Source organism: Zalophus californianus, chromosome 6, assembly GCF_009762305.2.
Source record: "Zalophus californianus isolate mZalCal1 chromosome 6, mZalCal1.pri.v2, whole genome shotgun sequence".
In the NCBI taxonomy this organism is placed as follows: Eukaryota; Metazoa; Chordata; class Mammalia; order Carnivora; family Otariidae; genus Zalophus; species Zalophus californianus.
This window is the reverse complement of record NC_045600.1, coordinates 34663977-34686564: the sequence shown is the minus strand read 5'-3', so window position 1 is coordinate 34686564 and position 22588 is coordinate 34663977. Positions and strand designations below refer to the sequence as shown.

Below are 22588 nucleotides of genomic sequence, written 5' to 3'. Positions count from 1 at the left end.
AGGATTAAATTCAGAAATACCTAAAAACAATGTCTGACAGCAAAAACTCCAAAAATACTAGCCTCTATCATTGTCACTATACTTTGCTATTATTGGAGCTGCTTTGTTTTAATTGTTTAGTTTCTTCCTCTCCAGAGTCTCCACTTGATTTTGCTTGTCCCGTGTGGGCCTTCAGCTGACTTTGGAGTTCCTGTTCCAAAATTTTTTGACCCTCATTTTGTTACAATCTCAGTATTCTACCAGTGATCTCAATCGTACCATGACATCCCCACATCCCCAGTGTAAAATTAGTTTGTTGATGGAGTAGCAAAGTTGCAAGCAAAGTCATTGTCTTGGTTCTATGACTAGTTGAAATACTAGTACTACAATTTGGGCCGATCACTTACTCTCCTCAGATTTTAGTCCATATTTGCAAAATTTAAAATATTTTCTAAACTTAGTTTCATTTGCAAATTACATATAGCATTTGAAAAGCACCCCTGCAGTTCCTGAAATTCAGATTCTTTAAGAAGTTAAGGTGATGCTTAACCTAATCAGATTTCATTTGCTCATAATAGTTAAGGATGAGTGGCTCCATTTAGTTTTTGATCTCATAAATACCAGAGTTTTAAAGGACTACTTTGCTCCACTGAACAGGTTAACAATTACTGTTAGTAGTATCATTTTAAATAAATGCAAAAGTATTGGCATAGTGACAATAAAGCTTCATTAACTAAGACAACTACAACTGAGATTTGGGAAAATTTGACTTGAGTTCTCTGTTCACAATGATTTATAATGGAAGAATTTTCTAAGTAAGATGGTAGTGTTCTCTCTTCTGTCTTCACCTATTCTTAGAAAAGTTCCTGAAACCCATTTGCTCTATAAAGAATGTGAATGTTATACCCCCATGAAAGTAGTTATAGTTTAACTTTATCACCAAGCAGCAGGCTCAGTGTACAAAGTTCATATTGTGGAATTTCAGCGGCCATCCAGTGGGCATACTAGGTATTCTTTGGACAGAGGAATCTTTTAAGTAACCTTAAATGCATCAGGTAGATGCATCTTCACCAAAGCCTAGGCCATCTTATTTTAGTTCTAGAATGCTAATATCTACTCAGGGCTCTTAAAACTCTTTAGAACAGAAATGACAGATATGTTTTAGCTCACCTGCCAATGCTAGTTGACTGTCAATTACTACATGAATTTCTATTGAGAAGAGTTCTGAGATCAAGTCCAACCTAGCAAAAAAGAGTATGTGATTGACTGAGACTGAATGGAGGGGAAGGGAGTAGCAGCATTTTTGTAAAGTATTTATAATCCTAATGCTCAACCTTAAATTCCTCAAGGGCACAAACGATGTCTTACTCATTTTTCTTTCACCAGTCCCCAACACAAGGTATACTGTGTGACTCTTAATAAAACTGTTCATTAAAATTAACTGATTCATATTCTTAAACTACTTTGCATTATATAGATATATTTTTTTCTTCTAGAGACTTTAGTTGTAGTAATCTTTTATGTTTAAAAAAAAGATACAATTGTGCACAAAGATGAAGAATGACTTGTACCATATCTGAGAGCAAATGGACTGAAAACCTGTGACTAGAATCTGCTGCTTCTCATCTTCTCAGTCCTTGTCCTGGTCTAGTCCTAGTCTGTTTGCCCAAGGGCCTTCAGATTGCGATGAAGGAGATTTTATGTATACTAACATTTTTTTTCATTCTTTCCCAAGGTCTGTCGAGTTGCTTACGAAATCATGCAAACACTTCATCCTGATGCTTCTGCAAACTTCCATTCTTTGGATGACATCTACTATTTTGGGGGCCAAAATGCCCACAACCAGATTGCCATTTACCCTCACCAACCTCGAACTGCAGATGAAATCCCCATGGAACCTGGAGATATCATTGGTGTGGCTGGAAATCATTGGGATGGCTATTCTAAAGGTGTCAACAGGAAACTGGGAAGGACGGGCCTATATCCCTCCTACAAAGTCCAAGAGAAGATAGAAACGGTCAAGTACCCCACATATCCTGAGGCTGAGAAATAAAACTTCGATGGAAGAGAAGGACAACTAAACTCAGTTCAAATCATTTGAGCCAAACAGTAGATGAAGGCCCTGACCTTACAACACATGGTGAAATGAGTAGACAACTTTAAGCACCAGGAGCAACTGGAAATGACGATGCTTCACTGGTGGAATTACTCTTCAATGAGGGCTACAACGCCCTTAAACTCATGCACAGTCCAGTAATGTGCTCACATATAACATACAAACAGGTTGTTTTCTACTGTGCCCCTTCTTTAAAGATTATGTCCCCATGAACAAACACTGCCACATTGTATAATTTAAGTGACACAGACATTTTGTGTGAGACTTCAAACATGGTGCCTATATCTGAGAGACCTTCGTGACCTAATGAGAAGACCCGAATAGCTCCCTACTATGGGGAGGTTGATTCTTAGCCAGTGGTGCTATTGTAACCACTGAATTCACTCCAATCAGCAGATTCAGAATGAGAATGGATGTTTTTGTCTGGATTTTTTTTTTTTTAAGTAATTGCATCAGTTCATCCACTTCATCATTAATAAGTGAAGGATACATCAGAAAATAAAATATTCACACTCCATTAGGAACTTTTGTAAAACAGTGTCATGAACGGATCTTTAGTACTCAATGTTTCTGGACGTTCTCTTTGATAACAAAAAATAAATTTTAAAAGGAGGAATTTTGTAAAGTTTCTAGAATTTTCCATCATTGGATGATGTGGTGGTCAGCTTTATAGTAGAAAAACTATGATAAAAAGAGGAGTTTTCTAGTTTTTCTGCTTAATTTTTTTGTTTGTTTCTGATTGAGTGACTACTCAATTCTTAGGTCAAAGAGTCATTAGTCCATTTTAACCGTCATTAGTCCATTTTAACACTGAAAACTGAATTTAGTTGATACACATTACAGAGTTGCGAAGATCTCTGAGCGCTTTTATTTTCTTATTTTGGGCATTGTTTATTTTTTTAATTGAATTAAATAATCACACTTGTCCCAGAGGAACTGTCACCTCCATTTCCAAAACAAACAATTTCAGGCTTGTTGGTAACCTTTCTTATTGCCGCCATTGTCACTTTTTGTGAGTTGAGTCCTGTTGTTTTTCCCAGGAACCAGTATGTGTCTTTTCTTATCATGTCCTGTTTTTGAGAGCACCAGGAACCTTTGGAGTTGAGAAGCTGGCTCTGTTTCTCAAGTACGTATCTCACAGTTTATAGAATTTGCTGAATAAAGGAGAGTGGAACCAGTGTGAGATCCAGGATGGACTTGGGATTATCTCTTCCAAATACTTCTTTTAGTAATTCCATGAGAGAATCACTTCAGAAGATAAGACTTTGATGCCTTCTATGCTTTCTCTCTGAACATCACTTTTCTCCTTATAGAAACATTTCCTACTTTCAGTAGCCTGCCTCCTTCAGATGCATGGCAAGAATATTTCATAGCATGTGTTCTACATTCTGAAAGAAGAATTTGATCCATTAAGAACCAGTAGCAGGCCTGGTGTTGAATATCAGGAATGCCAAACAGAAAAGCTGTCTTTCACGTCCTCACTAAATGAAAATACCTATATGTAAAATCTCCCCACCAAACTTCCCTAAATTCTTTCTACCTGTCATGTCAAGTCTCCCAAAGAGCAAAAACTAATTACCTATAGTGTCAGCAAGCAACTTTCAGTTTAGTTTTAGTACAAATAAAAGTCATTTGACATAAAAATCTCCCACTGAGCAGAGGTACTTTTGAAGATGAGTTATTTTCTTTTTTCCTTTCTTTTTTTTAAGTAGGCTCCATGCCCAATGTGGAGCTTAAATTCACAACCCTGAGATTAAGGGTCACAGGCTCTACTGACTGAGCCAGACAGGTGCCCCTGAATATGAATTACTTCCTAATTCCCATCTCACTTGTCATCAGAACATCAGTAAACATGGGTTACTAATGATAGTATATCTTCCTCTGCTGGTAATTTCTCTGCTGAGATTTCCTGTTTTTATTCATTACAAGCATTTTACTTTCTCTAGAGAACATAGCTATAACTACTTTAAAATTCTTTTCTGCTAAATCTAATATCTCAATCATCTCAGAGTTGGTCTCCTCTGTTGGTCTTTTCTCCAGAGAAGGAGTCATATTTTTCAGGTTCTTCAAACGCTGAGTAATTTTAGATTGTTTTGCAACTGAATGTTGCAAATGTTTGTGTTGTGGATTCTGTTATATTCCTCTGAACAGAGTCCTGATTTTTTGGCATTTTAACTTCACTGGACTCAAACTGTCGATTGTGTTTTGGGCCACAGCTCAAATCTCAATTCAGTTCTTTTATCTTTAGATGGAGTTTGCCCCGCACTTTTGTGGTTCAGGGGCCCGCCAGAGATTTGCATAGAGTTTGTATATAGAATTTGAGTTTCTCTTTTCTTTGGTTCTTTTCTTCTGAGATTTTCCCCCTCACTTTCTAGCAGCTATGGTTGCCCTGATTCTGTGGTTTCCTCTGATTCTTCAACTGCAGTTTTCAGTCAGCTAAAAGCCATAAAAATGGGAACTCACCTTGTGCCATTTCCTTCTTCTAAGTTTCAACCTGTCTCCAGAGTTTGCCTGCTTTTTTTGTTCATTCTCCAATGCCTTTGGGTAGTTTTTTTGTATTTTGTCAGGTTTATAGTTGTTCTCCATTGGAAGATCTGTTCAGTAGGTGCTTAAACTCCACCATACCAGAAGTGAAACTCTGAGGCAGAGACTTAAAATGAAAAAGCAAGGTGTGGGAGGAAGGAACAGAGTCTTTTTTTAAAAATTTTTTTATTGTTATGTTAATCACCATACATTACATCATTAGTTTTTGATGTAGTGGTCCATGTTTCATTGTTTGTGCATAACACCCAGTGCTCCACGCAGAATGTGCCCTCTTTAATACCCATTACCAGGCTAACCCATCCCCCCACCCTCCTCCCCTCTAGAACCCTCAGTTTGTTTTTCAGAGTCCATCGTCTCTCATGGTTCATCTCCCCCTCCAACTTATTCCCCTTCATTCTTCCCCTCCTGCTATCTTCTTCTTTTTCTTTTTTCTTAACATATGTTGCATTATTTGTTTCAGAAGTACAGATCTGTGATTCAACAGTCTTGCACAATTCACAGCGCTCACCATAGCACATACCCTACCCAATGTCTATCACCCAGCCACCCCATCCCTCCCACCCCCCACCACTCCAGCAACACTCAGTTTGTTTCCTGAGGTTAAGAATTCCTCATATCAGTGAGGTCATATGATACATGTCTTTCTCTGATTGACTTATTTCACTCAGCATAACACCATCCAGTTCCATCCACGTGGAACAGAGTCTTATGACAGCCTGATTAGGCTCTAACCTTAATAGCTAAGCAGCCAGTAGCTTCAGGCAGTAAGGAAGATGAAGAACTAACCAAATTATTAAACCTGCAGGTGTGAAGGGCTAATGAATACTGCTTACCACATCTTCCTGAAAAGCTTTTCTGAGCCACTTTTTTGCAAATCATGTAAATGACGTTGATTCCTCTTTTACAAACTGCCTTGTGGGGAGGGCTGGCATTTCCTCCCCACTGGTGTACTTTCTCCATGAGGACATGGTACTTAAAAACTGCATGATTTTGAATTGAGTGACCAGTGCTGGATTAGGAAGGTTTGGGTTTTTTTCCTTATTGTAAGACCCATTTCCGAAGGAGCCTTACTTAGAACCAAATTACTAGCCTGGGCTGATTGAATGCAGGCACCTAAATTCTGCATATTAATGACTAAGGGGTTATAAAAGGTCTAACCAAGGTTCTCCTGGTCCTACCACTGAAGTCTGAGTTGGTACTGAGCTGGCATTTTGTGCCTGCTGTGAAAGGGCTTCCAGCCCTAATCCAGGGTTTCTTGGTGTCCCAAGTCAGGGACAGACCAGTTGCTTCCCTCTCTCGAGCTTTAGTTTTGCCTATTATATAGAGCCCAGCCTATCTCCTGAGTTTCCTCTTAAATCAGGAACATGAACTGAGCTTCTGAGAGGGTTGTGTTAAAAGAGAAAAAGCACATTTAAAAACAATCTCATGAAATATTGGTGTATTTAGTTCTGAGGGATTACAATTACCGAATATTCAAAAAGCAGGAAAAGTATTAGTCTAAATGGTGCACTAGAAAAATCTCTGCCTCAGTAAGAAATCTCTCTTAGTTGAGGGGCAACAGACAACTAAGCCATAAGTTTGATCATAGCCAACTGCCTGATACTTCATTTGTGCTCCCAGGAAGGCTGTGCAATAGCCAGGATTGATCGACCTATATAGGACTGATGTGTGGCTTGGGAATTGATAAATTTGGGGACTTGGTTATGACACCCAAATATATGCCAGATACAGACCCTAGGGAATTTTTAAGTGCAGTGTCCCCAGGGAAGTACAAAGGAGAGTTTGCCTCTGTTCTTACTGGTTCCTGGCAGCATTCTCCCTTATGGAAACACGGAGGAGCTAGTCCAGGATCCTTGGCAGGGCAGAGGGAAGCCTTGGTAAATTCTTGGCTTCAGCTGTCCTTGATATTATGTGTGTTTGATCCTTGCCTTTGACAGTGGATTCATTTTTGGTTCTTCATGCGAGGCAGAATTTCTGACTCTGGGTACCTGCTCAGCTATTCAGCCTTGACATCACCAGTCCAGTTCAGTTGCCACCTGCTTTCTCCTTATCCTTAAATTAGACAATCTTGATTTTGTTTCCTATTACCTTTACAGAGAATGATCTCATGTGTTTCTCTTGTTACTGTTCCATTCCCTATGCAGTTCCTATCCTAATTACTAATGCTATAGTTTTGTCATTGACATCTCCAAGATATGGAGGGAATATAAAAGGAACTAAATATTCCCCTGGACAGTTTTAGGTAAGATATTCCTGGACCTGAGGTATAATGAAACTATGATACTGTATATTTGTGTCTATTTAAGCTAAAGATTTCAAATCTTTTCATAAATCAGTGTTACTACACTGAAGCGGAGCACGGCCAGGACAGCCTTTGTGTAACACTATGTCCATCTGGACAGAGCCTGCACTTTTTTAAAAAAGCAATATATTGAAGACCGTGACCATAATTATTTGGTGTTTGGGAAGAGAGCCAGGAAGAGAGTTCCAAGCTTCTGCTGACCTCCTGTCATCTGTAAGTGTTCTCTGTGACCTCTCCTCTAGCATCAGTATCCCACAGAGGCTCTTATTCCCTAACTGCCTGTGTGGGTAGAGAAAAGGCCATTAACAAAGGAAAAAGCAATATGTTTGTTCATAACCAGCTGCATATGGGAGCGTCTGTGGAGGTTGGGAATGTGCAGTGCTTTGTATAGAAAGCACAGATAGTTTAGACTGTGGGTGTGGTCAGCAGCCGGAGGAATGCTGGGACTTTGAGTTTCTGACTCATCTTAACTTCCCTACTGGATTGCAGCCCCTGAGAATTTCTGGCCCAACAAAACAAATGGCGCAAAGGCAAAAGTTATGTTTTATTTCTTTGTCATAGTGCCTACAAGCAGGTGATGTACATGTATCTCAGATCCTCCAGGGGAAAGAGCAACAGTACTGTTGGCCCTTGAATGGTGTAGGTTCACTTATATGTGGGCTTTTTTTTTTTTTTGATAAATACAGTATAATACTGTAAACGTAGTTTCTCTTCATTATGATTTTCTTAATAGCATCTTTTCTCCAGCTTACTTTACTGTAAGAATACAGTATATAATACATACAACATACAAAATATGTGTTAGTCATTGTTTATGTTATTGGTAAGGCCCCTGGTCAAGTAGGCTATTAGTAGTTAAATTCAGGGGGAGTCAAAAGTTATATATGGATTTTCAACTGCATGGCGGGGTCGGGGGGGGGCACTGCCCCAACTCCCACATTGTTCAGGGGTCAGCTGTACTCACTGAAGATCACTGAACTGGAATTCAGAACACCTAGCCTTGTGATTTTGACCTGCTATTAGATGTGAACAGGTCAAATAGTTTTTCAGTGCTCCATTTTCTTCATTTTTGGAATGAATTGCTTGGTTCTAAAAGTGTTTATTGTCTGGTTGGGTTCCACATGTCTAAAGAAGATAGCTACTACTCAGTCTCAGCTGATTATTGTCCCAAGGACAGAATATGGCCAGATCTTTGTTTTTCAAGACCAGCAAAATCTTATTTGTTATGTACCATCTTCAAATTTTTAAATATTAACAGCTAATTCAAAAAATACATAAAACACTAAGGGGAGCAAATAACACATCTGTAGCTACTTTTGGCCCATGGTCCATTAGTTTACAATCTCTAGATCTAAAAGGTTCTTTCCTAACTTCAAGATTTATCTCTGGAAAGGATTGGTAATATGGGTAACAGCCATATAATGCTTTCAGGTTCAGTTGCCACACATGTCCCAATTCTTTGGAAATACCTGCTTGTTTGGCTCTTATCCTGGGCTCAGAAGTAACTTAGTATGCTGAAGGACAGCTGTGCTGTGATAGCTCATACTCTGGGCCCCGCTCAGACTTGGCCTTAAGGATCCAAAGTTGGCTCCATTTCAACTGCCTTGACCACCAATCTTGACTGCCTGTGACTCAAGAGGCACAAACTGAGGTGCCACCTTAGGGAGTTCCTGTTATTTTTCTCCATTATACCCAAATATTAAGATACCAGAGTATGCTTCAAGTCTCTGGTCCTCAGTGTAGAGAGAGATAACAGGGCCCTTGGTAGTCTTTAAGGAGACATGGTGAACTAGGAGATAATGGATTGAAGATGAGCTGATATTTCTGTTTCTAAAAATGAGAAGATAGATTACCAACATATAGATGGGTACATTTGACAAGTCATGAATGAGGTTTTGGGCTAGATTATTAAAAAGGTAACAGTGGTAACTATGCAAGAACCAGACATACCAGACTAATCTTATTTCTTGTTTTCATACAGCTTTACAGTAACAAGAATGACCATAACAGTTAGCACTTAGCACTTTCTATGTACCTGGGGCTTTTCTAAGTACTTTACTGGGTTGACATAATCACCATCATCATAAGGTAGGTACTATCATTACCTTTTCTTTATTGACTTGGAAACTGAAGCACAGAAGTCTTAAGTAAATTGCCCATGATGATAAAGTTAGAGGGCAGTAGAGCCAAGATTCAAATGTAGACGGTATGGCTTTTAACCACTCCAAGGAATACTGTGTCTGTGCACACTGCTATACTGGTATTTCAGCACAGCATCAGTCATTTTACTGTAGGGCAGATAGAACAACTGAGGCTGCATGGCATAAGCAGTTGTATTAAGAACTAGCTGTATTTATTCAGAAGGTTTTATTAACTCAAGTCTCTGCTAGTTTGCCATAGAGCTCTATCCTGACTTGTTCACACAGTTTAGTAATCCTTCGAAAAAGGACATTGATGGGAACAATATGATGTAGTAGTTAGAAATCTGAGTCCTCTTGTCAGTCTCCTTGGGTTCAAATCCTGGGTCTTCTACCTATTGGCACTGTGATCCTGAGCAAGTAACTTAACCTTTCTATACCTTCTTTTACCTATCAACTAAATGAAAATAATAAGAGTAACTACTCCATAAGGCTTTTATGAGGATTAGATAAGTTAACATGAAAATCTCTCAGCTCAGTTCCTGGTATAAAGTTCAACAAATTGAGCTATCATCACTATTCTTAATTCCTTGTTGTCCAATTTCTTTTAGTGACTAAAAGCTGAGATAATAGCAAATTATACTATTTGAGAGAATCAGGATCCCTAAAAGTTGCTTAAAAATTGAAAGGGTAAATCTAGCGTATTGTCAGGGCTAAGAATCACTGTATTAGTTAATAAATACTAGAGTGTTTGACATCTGCACAGCTTACAAGTGTAGTTTATTCTTAGATCCAAAGGCCGGTTGTGCCTCAGTTCAGGCCACGGGAGGTGTAACTAAAGACCTAGAGAACTTAGTTGCCTGTAAACTCAGTATTGCCATTAGTGTGCTGTGACTTCCCCTCCTACCTTACCCTACCCCTCGCAAACAGAAGTCTCCTGACAAGAAAGGTACTGAACTCTTGAATTTCACCTTGAATCCTGTGCTTGGTTCATGATAGCCAGTTCAGGTATTGGTGCGCCTGCCGTGGGAAGAAGTAAATAGGGTTGTTTTATGTGCCTGCAGTGTGCAGAAGCAGCAGCGATGAGAGTAAGCTTAACCCAACACATGAAAGAACTTCCTAATAAATTATGTTGTTGAGAATAACACAAGCTAATTTAGGTGGCAGCTTCCTGTTCTTGCAGGGATGTCCAAGCAGAACGGGATGCCCAAGGGAACCTCAAGCATCTAACCGGGGTTAGATAACCTACAAGTTCCACCCAAGCCCTAAATTTCTAAAAAGGTCATGGATTTGTGGTTATGCTGTAGAGACTGAAATTCCAGTAAGGTCATAAGTGGTGCCAACCTGAAGCCGCCTGGACTAGAAGCCTGGACAGCTTGATCTGATAGCAAGAGAAACCAAGGCCTGTTTGCTAGGCTAGGTGACTACGTCTTTTCCTAGACATCAGTTATAACTGAGTAACTTAATTTCTTACTTAAGGTAACAGGCTTTGTGAACCTCTGTTTAAGTCTGAAGACTCCTCTTTTGTCTTCTTTCCCACCTTTGTTCCTGGTAAAGTTTCTTTCATGGAATCACAGCTTTTTTCCTATCTAAACTAAGGGAAGAGACAAAGGCCAAGAGAACTGAGGAGTCAGGGTCTTTGGAGGGCAAGCCTTGGGATGACATCCCTCTCTGGACAAGATCTGACTTTTCCTTCCCACTCAAGAAATCGAAACAAGTGTGAGTCCCTTCTGATCTATTTCATTATTTTTAAGTAATATCCGTAGACACAAAATTGTTTGTAAACATACCTCACAATTAATCCCTGCATACTGGGGGTTCTCCTTGCCAAGAATGAGAACATCTGATATGGGTTAAGTTAAAGCCCAAGAGGTTTGAAATCAGTTAGCTCTAGTTTCTAGTTTTGGGTTCACATCCGTTGAGTATCAACAGGTTTAGTCTGAGGTAGTGTTCTTTCAAGAAATTCTTATTGACAATTCAGACAGCCAGAATTCCCTAAGTCAGTAATTGGCACGCTATAGCCCACTGCCTTTTTTTTGTTGTTGAGTAGAGTTTTATTGGAACCCAGGCACACCCATTTCTTTTACACACGGTCTGCGGCTGCCTTCAGGCTACAACAGCGAAGCTGAGTAGTTGTAAAAAAAGACGGACTGTTATAGCCCAAAAGGCCTAAAATATTTACAGTCTGGCCTTTTACAGAAAATGTACTGACCCTTGCTATAAGTAATCCTACCTTCTAGATTCAAATGGATAACCCCAAGGGGCTAAACATCCCAAAATACTGCTTGAATCGTCAAAGAAAACTTCAGTTGTAGTGTGTTAGGGCCTCCACTAATCTATGTGGTGCCTTTGTGCAAACTGGGGAAAGGTGTTCCTTTAGGCAATTATTATAATATGCTTATTTTTATAAGAAAACTCTTACTGCCATCTGTCAGAAAATTACTTCCTAAATATACTAATAATCTACAGTGTCTACAATATGAATTACACTCCCCTGTAAACCTGCATGCAGCCGCCTCGGTATAGTCATGCGATCTGGTGGAAAGAACACTCTGTTTGGAGTGGCTTCTACTTGCAGCTCTGAAACGAAGCTGCTTGAGTCTTGGGCAAGCCATGTAATCTGTCTAGGCCTCGGTTTTCTTACCATTAGCATGGAGGGAGCCCATAGTAGCTGTTGTAAGAAATTAAATAAGATGATAGACATGAGATTGCTTTGTAAAGGCTTACAGCTCTGTAAAATCCATCGCCAGTCATGTTTTGGGCAGCTGCTATAGTTAGTTCATTTACAGTGTAATTGGAAAGTTGGACACATATGAACTGCACTGGAAAGTTACAATCTAACATAAAAAGTTATGTAGAGGGGGCGCCTGGGTGGCTCAGTGGGTTAAGCCTCTGCCTTCAGCTCAGGTCATGATCCTGGGGTCCTGGGATCGAACCTCACATCGGGCTCCCTGTTCGACGGGGAGTCTGCTTCTCGCTACCCCTCTACTTGCCACTCTCCCTGCTTGTGCTATCTCTCTCTGTCAAATAAATAAAATATATTTTTTAAAGTTATGTATATTTAAACTAATTATCCTTTTTTAATTATTATGTTAATCACCGTACATCACATCATTAGTTTTTTTGATGTAGTGTTCCATGATTCATTGTTTGCATATAACACCCAGTGTTCCGTGCAGTACGTGCCCTCTTTAATACCCATCACCAGGCTAACCCATCCCCCCACCCCCTCCCCTCTAGAACCCTCAGTTTGTTTCTCAGAGTCCATAGTCTCTCATGGTTCATCTCCCCCTCTGATTTCCCCTTTAGCTAAGGGACTTCTTCCACCTTCCCCACCCTGAAGACGGGGTATGAAATACTGGTTCACATTTACTGACCTCCTACTATATGCCAGACATTGTATTAAGCTCTTAACATGCTTTATTTCGCATGTGTAATCCACATCAGCCATGTGAGGTAGGCATTATTATCCCCATCTTTACAGATAAGGAAAAATAATAACTGGCCTCTATTTATTTATTTACTATGTTCCAGACACTATTCTAAGTGCTTTACATATTTTAACTCATTTCATCTTCACAATGCCCTTTGAGACATGTATGGTTATTATTTCTACTTTTCACATGAGAAAATTTATTCAGAGATTAAATCAGTGCTTTCCAAACTTTTTCACATCATGGCACACAGAAAATTCTAATTTTTTGGCATTCTGGGATAAATTTAAGGGTTTTAGAGGGCTAGGCAAAAAATTCAGTATATCTGTATTGGTAATTGGAGTAGCTGAGAGAATTCAGCGTAAGATCAGGAAAGGTACATGTGATGTAGTCAGCTCAGACTCCTCTCCAGCAATGGGTACTAGCTGTAAAGAATGCAATAAAATAACAGTTATGATAGTCAAGAAATCTCACAAAGTGCCATACAAATAGTGTTCAAGTGTAACTTCTGTTACAAAATGTTGAATAGTTACAAAAATTGCTTTAAATACTTTATCATAAAAATAAAGTTCACAACCAACAGTATTTTGTGGAGCACCTGTAAGCCATCTGTGCTTGGCAAGTTCTGAAATAAATTAGTTGCAAGGCAAATAGCTAATAGGTGGTTGAGTAGAATCAAGACTTGAATCCAGGGCTGTCTGACTGGTAAGTCTGTTCTTCAAGCCTCTATACAGTCTTGCCCCTCTGCAGTGAAAAGCCAGACTATGTGAGCCAGGCTCCATTTATCCTTAGAGTATTTGATCACTTGAGGTTTGATCATCCAGACTCACTATAAGGTAAATTTGTGGTCAGCCATGGTCTTCAGTTAACCTTGTTCCCCTCCTCCATTGTCCCAATAATTTTAGAACTAGTATTCCATAATTCTTTCTATTCACTCTCTACCCATATCCATAACAGGAAATAGAAAAGCAGGTGAGACAAGTGAAGATTCTGTGAGTTGAAAGGCAGTAAACGTCCCCTGTGCTCTGGAGATACCTGCCTGGACTCACTCTCCTGTCTCTGCTTGCCTGCATCCACTGGGAGGTGAGTCCTAGCAGAGCATCCCTTCCCCGCTCAGCCTGCTGTGCTCACATAGAGAAACGAGGGTATAATAGATGGCTACTTAAGCTATCAATTACCCAGCCCCTAAATGCAGGAGATTATATATATATATATATAATACATATATATATATATATATAGAGAGAGAGAGAGAGAGAGAGAGAGATACATTATTTTAATATGAAGCTTGATATTGCATGTATATTTTACTTGAAGCCTCTTTGCATTTGAATTTCACATTCCATCTTCAGGGTGGGGAGAGCTGAAGATAGAAGACGCAGACGGTATTTTATTCCTGGCTTTGTCTGGCATGCCAAATGACCGGTGTGTAGGCTGTGATATGTGCCTGGACATCTGGGGCAAGGTTAGTGACCCATTAAGGTGTGCTGAGCTCCGATTAGACAGAAGTTGGAGCTAGCAGAGCTGTCAACACTCACTTTCTTTTTGATTAAGTTTCTGCCTCTTAACCCCTGGAGTCCACTTATCCTTCCCACCTCTAAAAAAAGACAGAGTTAAAGCCTGAGGTCATTGCTTGGTAGAAGCCCCAGAGCTAATTGGGCAGGAAAGGGCCTCTCCTAGCCTCTCTCAGCAGCCTTCCATTTTGAGGCACCTCAACTGACAGGTGAGCTCATGCCCTGTGATATACAGAGCTCCTAAGCTAAAATGGCTCTCAGGGGAGCAGCTTCTCAAGGAAGTGAAAATGCTTATGCAAACCCACTGGTGAGGTAGGGAGATCAGGGGAAAATAAGGTTATTAGTCATTGTGGGGTTTTTGTTTTTGCTTTAGTCAATGTTGGAGGACAGGTCATGATCTGTTGGGTCCTGGGATCGGCTCAGGTCATGATTTCAAGGTCTCCCCACATCAGGCTCCCTGCTCAGCAGGGAGCCTGCTTCTTCTCCCTCTCCCTCTGCTCCTCCTGCTCGTGCTCACACACACACACACACACACACACACTCTTAAACAAACAAACAAACAAATAGAACTCCAAACTTCTGGGCAATGATGAAGCCTAGGTGAATAAGCCTAGACCTCTGAATTACTTCATGGAGCAGAACCACCTCCCACACTCTGCTGATGAACCTATACTAGACTGTGATGTGACTAAGAGATAAGTCTTCGTTGTATAAACACAAACAAACAAAACAATATTGAATTGGCCATAATCTGGCAAATGAGGTTTTGAGCCTAGCTATTTTAGATATGGGAGGAGGCTTAGTAGCTATTTGACCTTTTAGGATATCCAGAGCTATAATTAAGTACCTCTGAAGATGATTAAAAAACCAACCAATTATCATTTATTGAATAATCACTATATACCAGGTACTGTTTTACGTGCTTTATGTGTACTGACTCATTGATTCTCCACAAGAATCCTATGAGGGAGAATCTGGTGGTGGTCCCATTGTGTGAAGGAGGGAACTGAAAGAATGATTTCTGAAGTCAGACAAATTCTAAGTGCCAGAGCCAAGATTAAAATTCAGGTCTGACTTCCAGGCTCTGTCTCTTCACTAGCCTATCATATTGCCTCAATATTTTGTACTTTGCCATGGGGAATGGCATGAAATAATATCTGGGCAGCATGAGGTATCACCTATAAAGTAGGGCTGGACCCCCATTCTGGGGAGGAGTACACAGAACTGGAAAAAGTACAAAGTCTGCTCTTCTCCTGCCCTTGTAAAGGGTGTCTTAGTGAGGACAATTTAATGATGGTGTCCTCAGTCATCTGGGATAAAAACAAGGGTGAGGGCTTCATTTACTCTGAATTTCTCTGATTTAATTCTATCTCCAGTCAACCTTGGCCTGTCTTGTATTTACCACAGGAGCAAATGTCTGCCATCTGCTCCACTCACATCTCCTATGCCCCCATGCCCCACACTTGGCCCACGCTTTGTGAACCCCCTCTCCTTCATCCCACTCCAGAACCTATGTCTCTCCTCCCTCCTGGGCAACAGAGAGCACATATTAGGGCAGAGAGTTATGTCAATGCCCATTAAACCTCCAAATGCTAGCAGTTACTGATAACTCCCTTGCTTCCTGGCCTTGCTTGCCTGCCACAGATTCTGCCAGCCCTCAACTCTGCTGTTGAGCCACCATCAAGCTTTTTACCAGTTTCTATCTGGGACGGGAGTTTCAAACAGCATCCCGTGGAGAGGCTTCGGGAGCCACATGAGAAGATGGGAGAGGGCACAGACAGTGTTGAGTGAGTGGGGCCACAAATCCCCACTCTAACAGCAATGCCACTTGATCTGTTCCAGGTAAGATTGCATTTGGAGAATTGTTCCACTCTTGAAATAGAGAAGAAAAACCCCTTGCTTTGGAAAATCCAAACCTTCCACCATTCCTGCCCACCAGGAACAGAGGTGGGAAAAGCCAGCTGACTGTCCCAACTCCTAATATCCCACTCTCTAGGCTCTGGAGCCAAGGAAAATTACAGCAGAACAGAGCTTGTGCATAGAGAAAGGACTGTGGGTTGCTGCTCCCCTACAGTTCCCACAGTTCTGAGTCTTCCCGTGGCCTGACATGGAGCAGGCACTAGTTGAACATGGCAAGAATAAATGAGTGATTCCATTTTTGTTGATCTGGGTGTAGTTCCAGTGGGGGGAAAACCTGGCCTTGATCACAGAATGGCCACAATATTTATTATTTAAGATTCACAGAGGCAATTTGGCATTGACATTAAGAATGTGGAACCCAGAATAAGACCCTCTGGCTTCAAATCCTGACACTGACGCTTTCAAACTGTGACCTTAGCCTTGCAAAATATGAATAATAGTTCCCTCATAAGGCTGTTGCAAGGATTGAGTGAATTAATTTGTATAAAGCTCTTGGCGCTTGACATGTTAGTGCTCAATAAACACTAATAAACACTAGCTCTCACCATTGTTGTTCAAATGCTCCCTTCTGACACTCCAAAGCAAAACTCGTTGTTCTCTGCACTCTCAAAGCACTTTGCTCAGACCTCTGAGGAAATTGTGAGGACTTTTTTTTCTACCCCAAATCAAATTAGATGATGGGGACAATAAAGCAGATTCTTTGAAATCAAGATACATACATGTCATAAGTAAAGCCCTACTCCCTCCATAGCTTTTATGGTTATGTGTCTGTCTCTTCCTCTCAATCTCTGGCTCCGTTAGGGCAGATTCCACTTTTATTCATCTTGGTATCCCAGGGGCATGGTGTGCTGTAAGCGCTCACTGCAGTTTGGTTGCACGTGTGAGCTGCATTGGCTCTGGCTGGAGTCAGAAATAACCCTGACCATTGCCTCCTGGCCTTCCTGTCTGCCTAACTCCCTAGATGCTAGCTCCTTTCTTTGCCCCAAGATGACGAGGATGTTGAGAGGCTGGGCTAGGGCCAGGGTCCCTCTTCAGGGCTTGGCTGTGTGGCTGTGGGAATTCAGAGCATACAGAGGAGAAGAACATTTGCTGATCAGCTACCATGTTCCTGGAACTGTTCTGGGCTCTTTACAACACGTAATTCTCACAGTAACTTAATAGAGATATATTACCGTTAGTCCCATTTTTTTCTAGATGAGGAAACTGAGTTTAAACAACCTTTTTAAGGTCACATAGCTGATATGTCTGAGGCAGAATCCAAAGCCAGGTCTGACGACAAAGCCTGTGCTCCCTCCACTGGCCTTGCAGGCTCCCACCGAAGCACCCATCCCATTCTTCCTCTCCTCTCTACCTCAGTCTTTTCTTCATTTTCCCCTATTATCCTCCCTGAATTATTTTTCTTCTTGAGTTGGCTTATTTATCAGTTGGACATGTCTCCTTATTAATATAACCAGAACTTAAACAATATGCATCCCCACTGCCTCATTTGCCAGCATGGTGCTGAGTGCTTACGAGCTTGGCAATTAGACCGAACTCAAAGGGGCCATAAATCTGCATCTTCAGCTACTTTCATAGGGAAATGGGGTGGAGAGGAAAGAACGTGAGATGGGTCAATGCAAGGCAGTGCAGGGTGTATACATATAGAGGAGGGACCAAGGAGGGGAATCGGATGATGACACCACCAAGCATTTCTCCTGTAGTGTACTTAGCCTTAACTCAGAGTGGCCTAGTGCTGTCAGCCTCCAGGAAGACCCTAGGTCATTTCTGCCCAACAGCCTTCTATCTTATTCCTATGCCTGGCATCAACAGCAGCGGCAGGCATCACTCACTTATTGAGTACCTACTGTATGCTTTACACACACCCCATTTGATCCATACAACAATCCCATGAGCTAGGTATTAATCTATTTCCTTATTTAGATGAGGAAGCTAGAGCTCAGACAGTGTAAGCAATTTGTTCAAACTCATATACCTAGCAAGTGGCAGAACAAGGAAAGGGGTGAAAAGACCTGAAAATTAAGGAATAGAGAGTGAGGTGTAGAGGAGGCCTTTCAAAGCTTCCCTTGTTTGGGCATCTGCCCACGTGTGCTGACAGACTACAGAAGCAGCTGAATGCTCCTATCAGTTCGCCTCATGGCCTTCCTGGGGAAGAAGGATCTCTGAGCCCTGAATGTTGATGATCTGATTTTTTTTCCTGACTTTCCAAGAAGAAAGAGGTTGTCCAGGGACCAGGAGTACTTTTTCCTCCAAAGCCCATCATTCTTCATGCTTCTTGGACCAAGACACTTTACATTTCCAATGGATATCTCAAGAGCCCTCCTAAAAAGATGTCTGCCCAGCTGATTGATTGTTCTGCCCCAAGACTGCTCTTTTCTGCTGGCTCTTCCCCAATTCTTTTACTTCTTTAGTCCCTTACCCCAACCTCATGGTTTCCTGGGCCTAAGACTTCCAAGCCCATTTGGAGCCCTTCCAACAGGTATCCTAAGACAGTTCCCTCTGAGTCATAACACAAAACCATTCTTAAGAAAGCCGGGATACCCTGGAGTTGGCCCTACCCTGCAGAGGTCTCGTAGAGCCCAGCACCGGTCCAATTCACGGATCTAGGCTCTGCCACGTAGCCCAGGAGAACTAGCCCCAAGCATCTTTGGGGAAACAGCTACCAACAACAAGTAATAAGCTTTAATGGAATAACTGGCTTTTTTTTTCATTCTTAAAATATATTATTAATAGACAGGCATGATTACTAATGCAGGACCAAGTATTAATAAGGCAGATCTTAGTAGTTCTAGTTGAAGCTGGCTGTGCTTCATGCCTCCTCATACCTCACGCCACCTTCCCTGTGCTCCCCTTTCCTCATCCCCCGTCTTCCCATACAAACGTTCTAGTTGGCAATTCCCACTGCCAGCGTGTGTGCCCAGGGGGCAGCAAAGTCATGCTCACTGGTTTATTTAAATGTGATATTTCCAGGAGCTTGGGAGTAGTTGGAAGGACCTTGGAACCTGCATTGAACAAATGTTTATTGAGTACCTACTATGTGCCAGACACCATGCTAAGCCTTAGAGATAGAGCAGAAGACAGAAAAAAAAGATTTCCACACTCCTGGAGCTTATTATTAAGGAGGGAGACAGATAATAAATAAGTACATGAAACTTATAGTGTGTCAAATGTTAAGTATGACAAAGACAAAATAGAGAAAGGGTGTGAAGATTGCTATGGTGGAAGATGGAAGGTTATCCTTTTAATAGTGGACGGTTAGAGGTGGCCTCATTTGAGCAAAGAGCTGAAGGAGGTAAGAGAGTGAAGAGTGCGGCTGACTAGGGAGGAGCATTTCTGCAGAAGGAACAGCAAATGCAAAACCTCTGAGGCAGGAGCATGCCTGGCCTCTTCAAAGAATAGCAGGGCAGCTAGTGGGACTGGAAAGGAGACTGGCAGAGAAAGAGGTGAAAGAGGTCATGGAAGGCTGGATGGTGCGGGACCTTGCAGACCAGCATAAGGACTTAGCCTAAATGAAATGAAAAGTTTTTGAAGGGTTTTGAGCAGTGGAATGACATGATCTGATTTACGTAATAAAAGCAATTACCTCAGGTAGCTCCCTGTGGGTGGTGATAGAGATAGAAGCAAGGAGACCATTTAGGACATAGGGCAATCTTCTACATGGATGATAGAGCTTAGGTCCTAAGAACGAGTCTCTGGAGTCAGACTGGCTGAGTTCAAATCCCAGCAATGCCACCTGCTAGCTGCATGACCTTGGGCAGACCATGTAATATCTCTGTGTCTCAGTTTCCTCATCTATAGAATGGGGAAAATAATTGTACCTACCTCATGGGGGTTTTGTAAGGATTAAATGTGAAACACTTAGAACATAGGGTTGTATGAGGATTAAGTGAGTTAAAACACCTGTTACAGCACATAGCAAATGCTGCTTCTGTGTTTGAGTTCTTGTTATCATTATTATTATCTTCCGAGTGAGAGATGATTGCGGCTCAGGCCAAAGTGGTCGTAGTGAAAGAAAAATGGTCATTTGGAGGGAGTGTTTTCAAGGTGGAGCCAACAGAATTTGGTGACATATTGGATGTGTGGAATGCAAAGATAGAGGAGTCTCCTCTCTCCTCTTTAGGAGGATGAGACTCCTCCACCACCCTCCTATTGCAGATGAAGAAACTGAGAACAGCTGAGGCCACCATTGTTAATACCAAAATTTTTTGTTTTTTTATTAAGTAGGCTCCACATCTCAGGCTTGAACTTATGACCCTGAAATTAGGAGTCACATGCTCCACCAATTGAGCCTTAAAGAGCCTTGTTGCTAAATAGTTTAACAGAAATCAAAAGAACAAGTTCACTCTAACATAAAAATCCCTATGTAATAAGCTATTTTAATTTTTATCTGTTCCCTTCAATTCTTAACACTATACATGCATGATTCTCAAATAATTATAATTTCATTAATATAATTTTATATTAAAAAAAGAGAGGTAGGAGGCACTTCATGATTCTAGCAAGGGTTCATTGGTCAAACATTAAGGAAATTAATGTGCTCCACACCATTTATACTTCAGGATATATACAGGGCACAGCACTCCCATTTTAGGATGAAACAACATACAGTCCTGAATTAGCTGCTAAAAGAGAGCTGTGGGAAGCAAAGAGTCATTCTTTCATTTATTTTCTCAGCAGACTTATTAAGTGAGTCTATATACAGCTACTAGATAAGTTTATTAATAAGTAGATCACACTTTTTTATTTCAAGGAGATAAGTCTGGTGGGGACAAGAGCACATTGCTATAATTGGTTTTTATATCTAAGAACTATACTAGAGGTATGTGTATGCAAGTTACCTTGGAAGCACCACGGAGGATACACTTAATTCTGCTTGTAAAGGTAGGGAGGCTTCCAAAGAGAGATGACATCTGGATACTATAGTCTTTCAATAGGGCACAGAAGAGACTTCCTTCACTGACTTGCGTTGTTGACTGTTCTGACCACCTATCCCACTAAGCTATGTGTGTATCTCTCATCCCTGGCACTGTCCAGATGCCTGACACATGGTCGCTGCTCTTTTACTGTCTGTTGAAAAACACACAGCATATCTTTAAAAAGTGACCAAAACAGTGGCAAATGAAGAAATCACATAAGTACAATAGCTTTATAAGTCTTTGGCGGGAGGCTGGGGGAAGGGGAGGTTGTCAAAAAAAATTCTTCCTGACTTCCTGAAGGACCACATCTTTCACCTGAAGTCTTGCTTAATGGGTGGTGAGGGGACAGAAGCTACTCTTGGTATGCCGGGTAGGAGGGGTTTAGTACAGGGAATTAGAGACTTGCACAAACATTAGATAAGCTGGAGGCGAGAAGGCTCAGGGAAGCCACTGTTAGAGGCTATAAAAGCAAAATATGCTGGGATCTCAAAGAAGCCACTGCACTCCCAACTGCTTGTACTATCAAAGCAGGTGATTTGCAGAAGCTTGCCCAGAAATCCCTGCAACCCTTGGTTCTGCCATCTGCTAATATATTTGCCCCCAGTTGCCGCCAGAGAAAAATTACTTCTCTCCTGCCTTCAATCTTTCACAAGTGCTTCTCATTAGCAGAATATAACCCAGAACCATCTAGGAAGAAAGATGCCCCAAAATTCCAGACTTCTCTTCTGCAATGCAGAGATTTTAGGAAAGAGTAGTGCTTATGCTGAATTGACAACAGGCAGCTCAGCATAAATAGCTTCCCTAAGATGAAGGTGATTTCTTCATCTCTGAGCAGAGAGTTGTACACAGTTCTGGTAACCTCTCATTCTACTTTCCCTAACCCTAGGAAGCTGTCGTGTTCAGTCCAAACATCTTCCTGATGGAGCAGTATGGTACCTATAACATTTCCATACAACCAAATCATGAAAATCTGCTATTTAGTAAGCAGATCCAGGCAGTGTCAAGGGGCAGAAAGAACTCCAATTTTGGAGGCGGACACACTCTTGAGTGCTGATCTCAGCTCTGCTGTTGATTAGCTGTGTCAAACTAAGCCATTGAACTCTTCTAAAAAAGGTGGAGAGTAAAACATAATCAGAGCTCTATAAAAAATACATAAGAATGTTTATAACAGTTTTTTAAATAGACAATTTATTATATAAGTTATGATACCTCCCTATTAAATAATCTCATGCATCCTCTTAAAATTATAGAAGAAAAAGGTTGACATGGGAAAGTGCTCATAATACAGTGAGAAAAGTGAGTATGAGCACAGTGATTCCATTTTTATAAAAACAACTATATAACTGAAAGCCTATTTATACAAAAATTTTAACAGCAATTACCTCCAAGGGTACTTAGGATTACAGCTGGGGTTTTCTCTGATGTTCAGCATTGAGTGTGTATTACATCTTTAAGCTTATAATAGTCACATTCAAACATAAAGGTAAGGAAATGAGAATTATCACTCCTACCTCAGGCCTCCAGACACTCCCTTCCTTTTCCTACATTCATCAGTGTTATTGGTTTCTTACATATCCTTTAGGGAAAATATGCACATATAAGCAAATATATGAAGTTATGTGTCATTTTCACTCATTTTTTACACAAATGGTAGCATATTCTACTACCTTTATACTCTTATTTTATGCTCCTCCTATTGGTAATCTTTCCATATCAGTATAGACAGAT

At 40.9% G+C, this 22588-nt stretch overlaps 1 protein-coding gene across 11 annotated transcripts in view; it reads left to right on the top strand.

Annotated features, from left to right (window-relative positions):
* FUT8 (fucosyltransferase 8) overlaps positions 1–2711 on the top strand; it is a 330956-nt gene extending 328245 nt beyond the window's left edge. For 8 of the 11 annotated variants that reach the window (XM_027571173.2, XM_027571177.2, XM_027571170.2 and 5 more), the window contains one exon: positions 1715–2708. In XM_027571173.2, coding sequence (XP_027426974.1) covers positions 1715–2032 — 318 coding nt within the window. In that variant the 3' untranslated portion in view covers positions 2033–2708. Of the gene's footprint in view, positions 1–1714 lie in introns of all 11 variants that reach the window. The other 3 variants (XM_027571178.2, XM_027571180.2, XM_027571179.2) reach the window with 1 other exon arrangement.
* The last annotated feature ends 19877 nt before the right edge of the window (positions 2712–22588 follow it).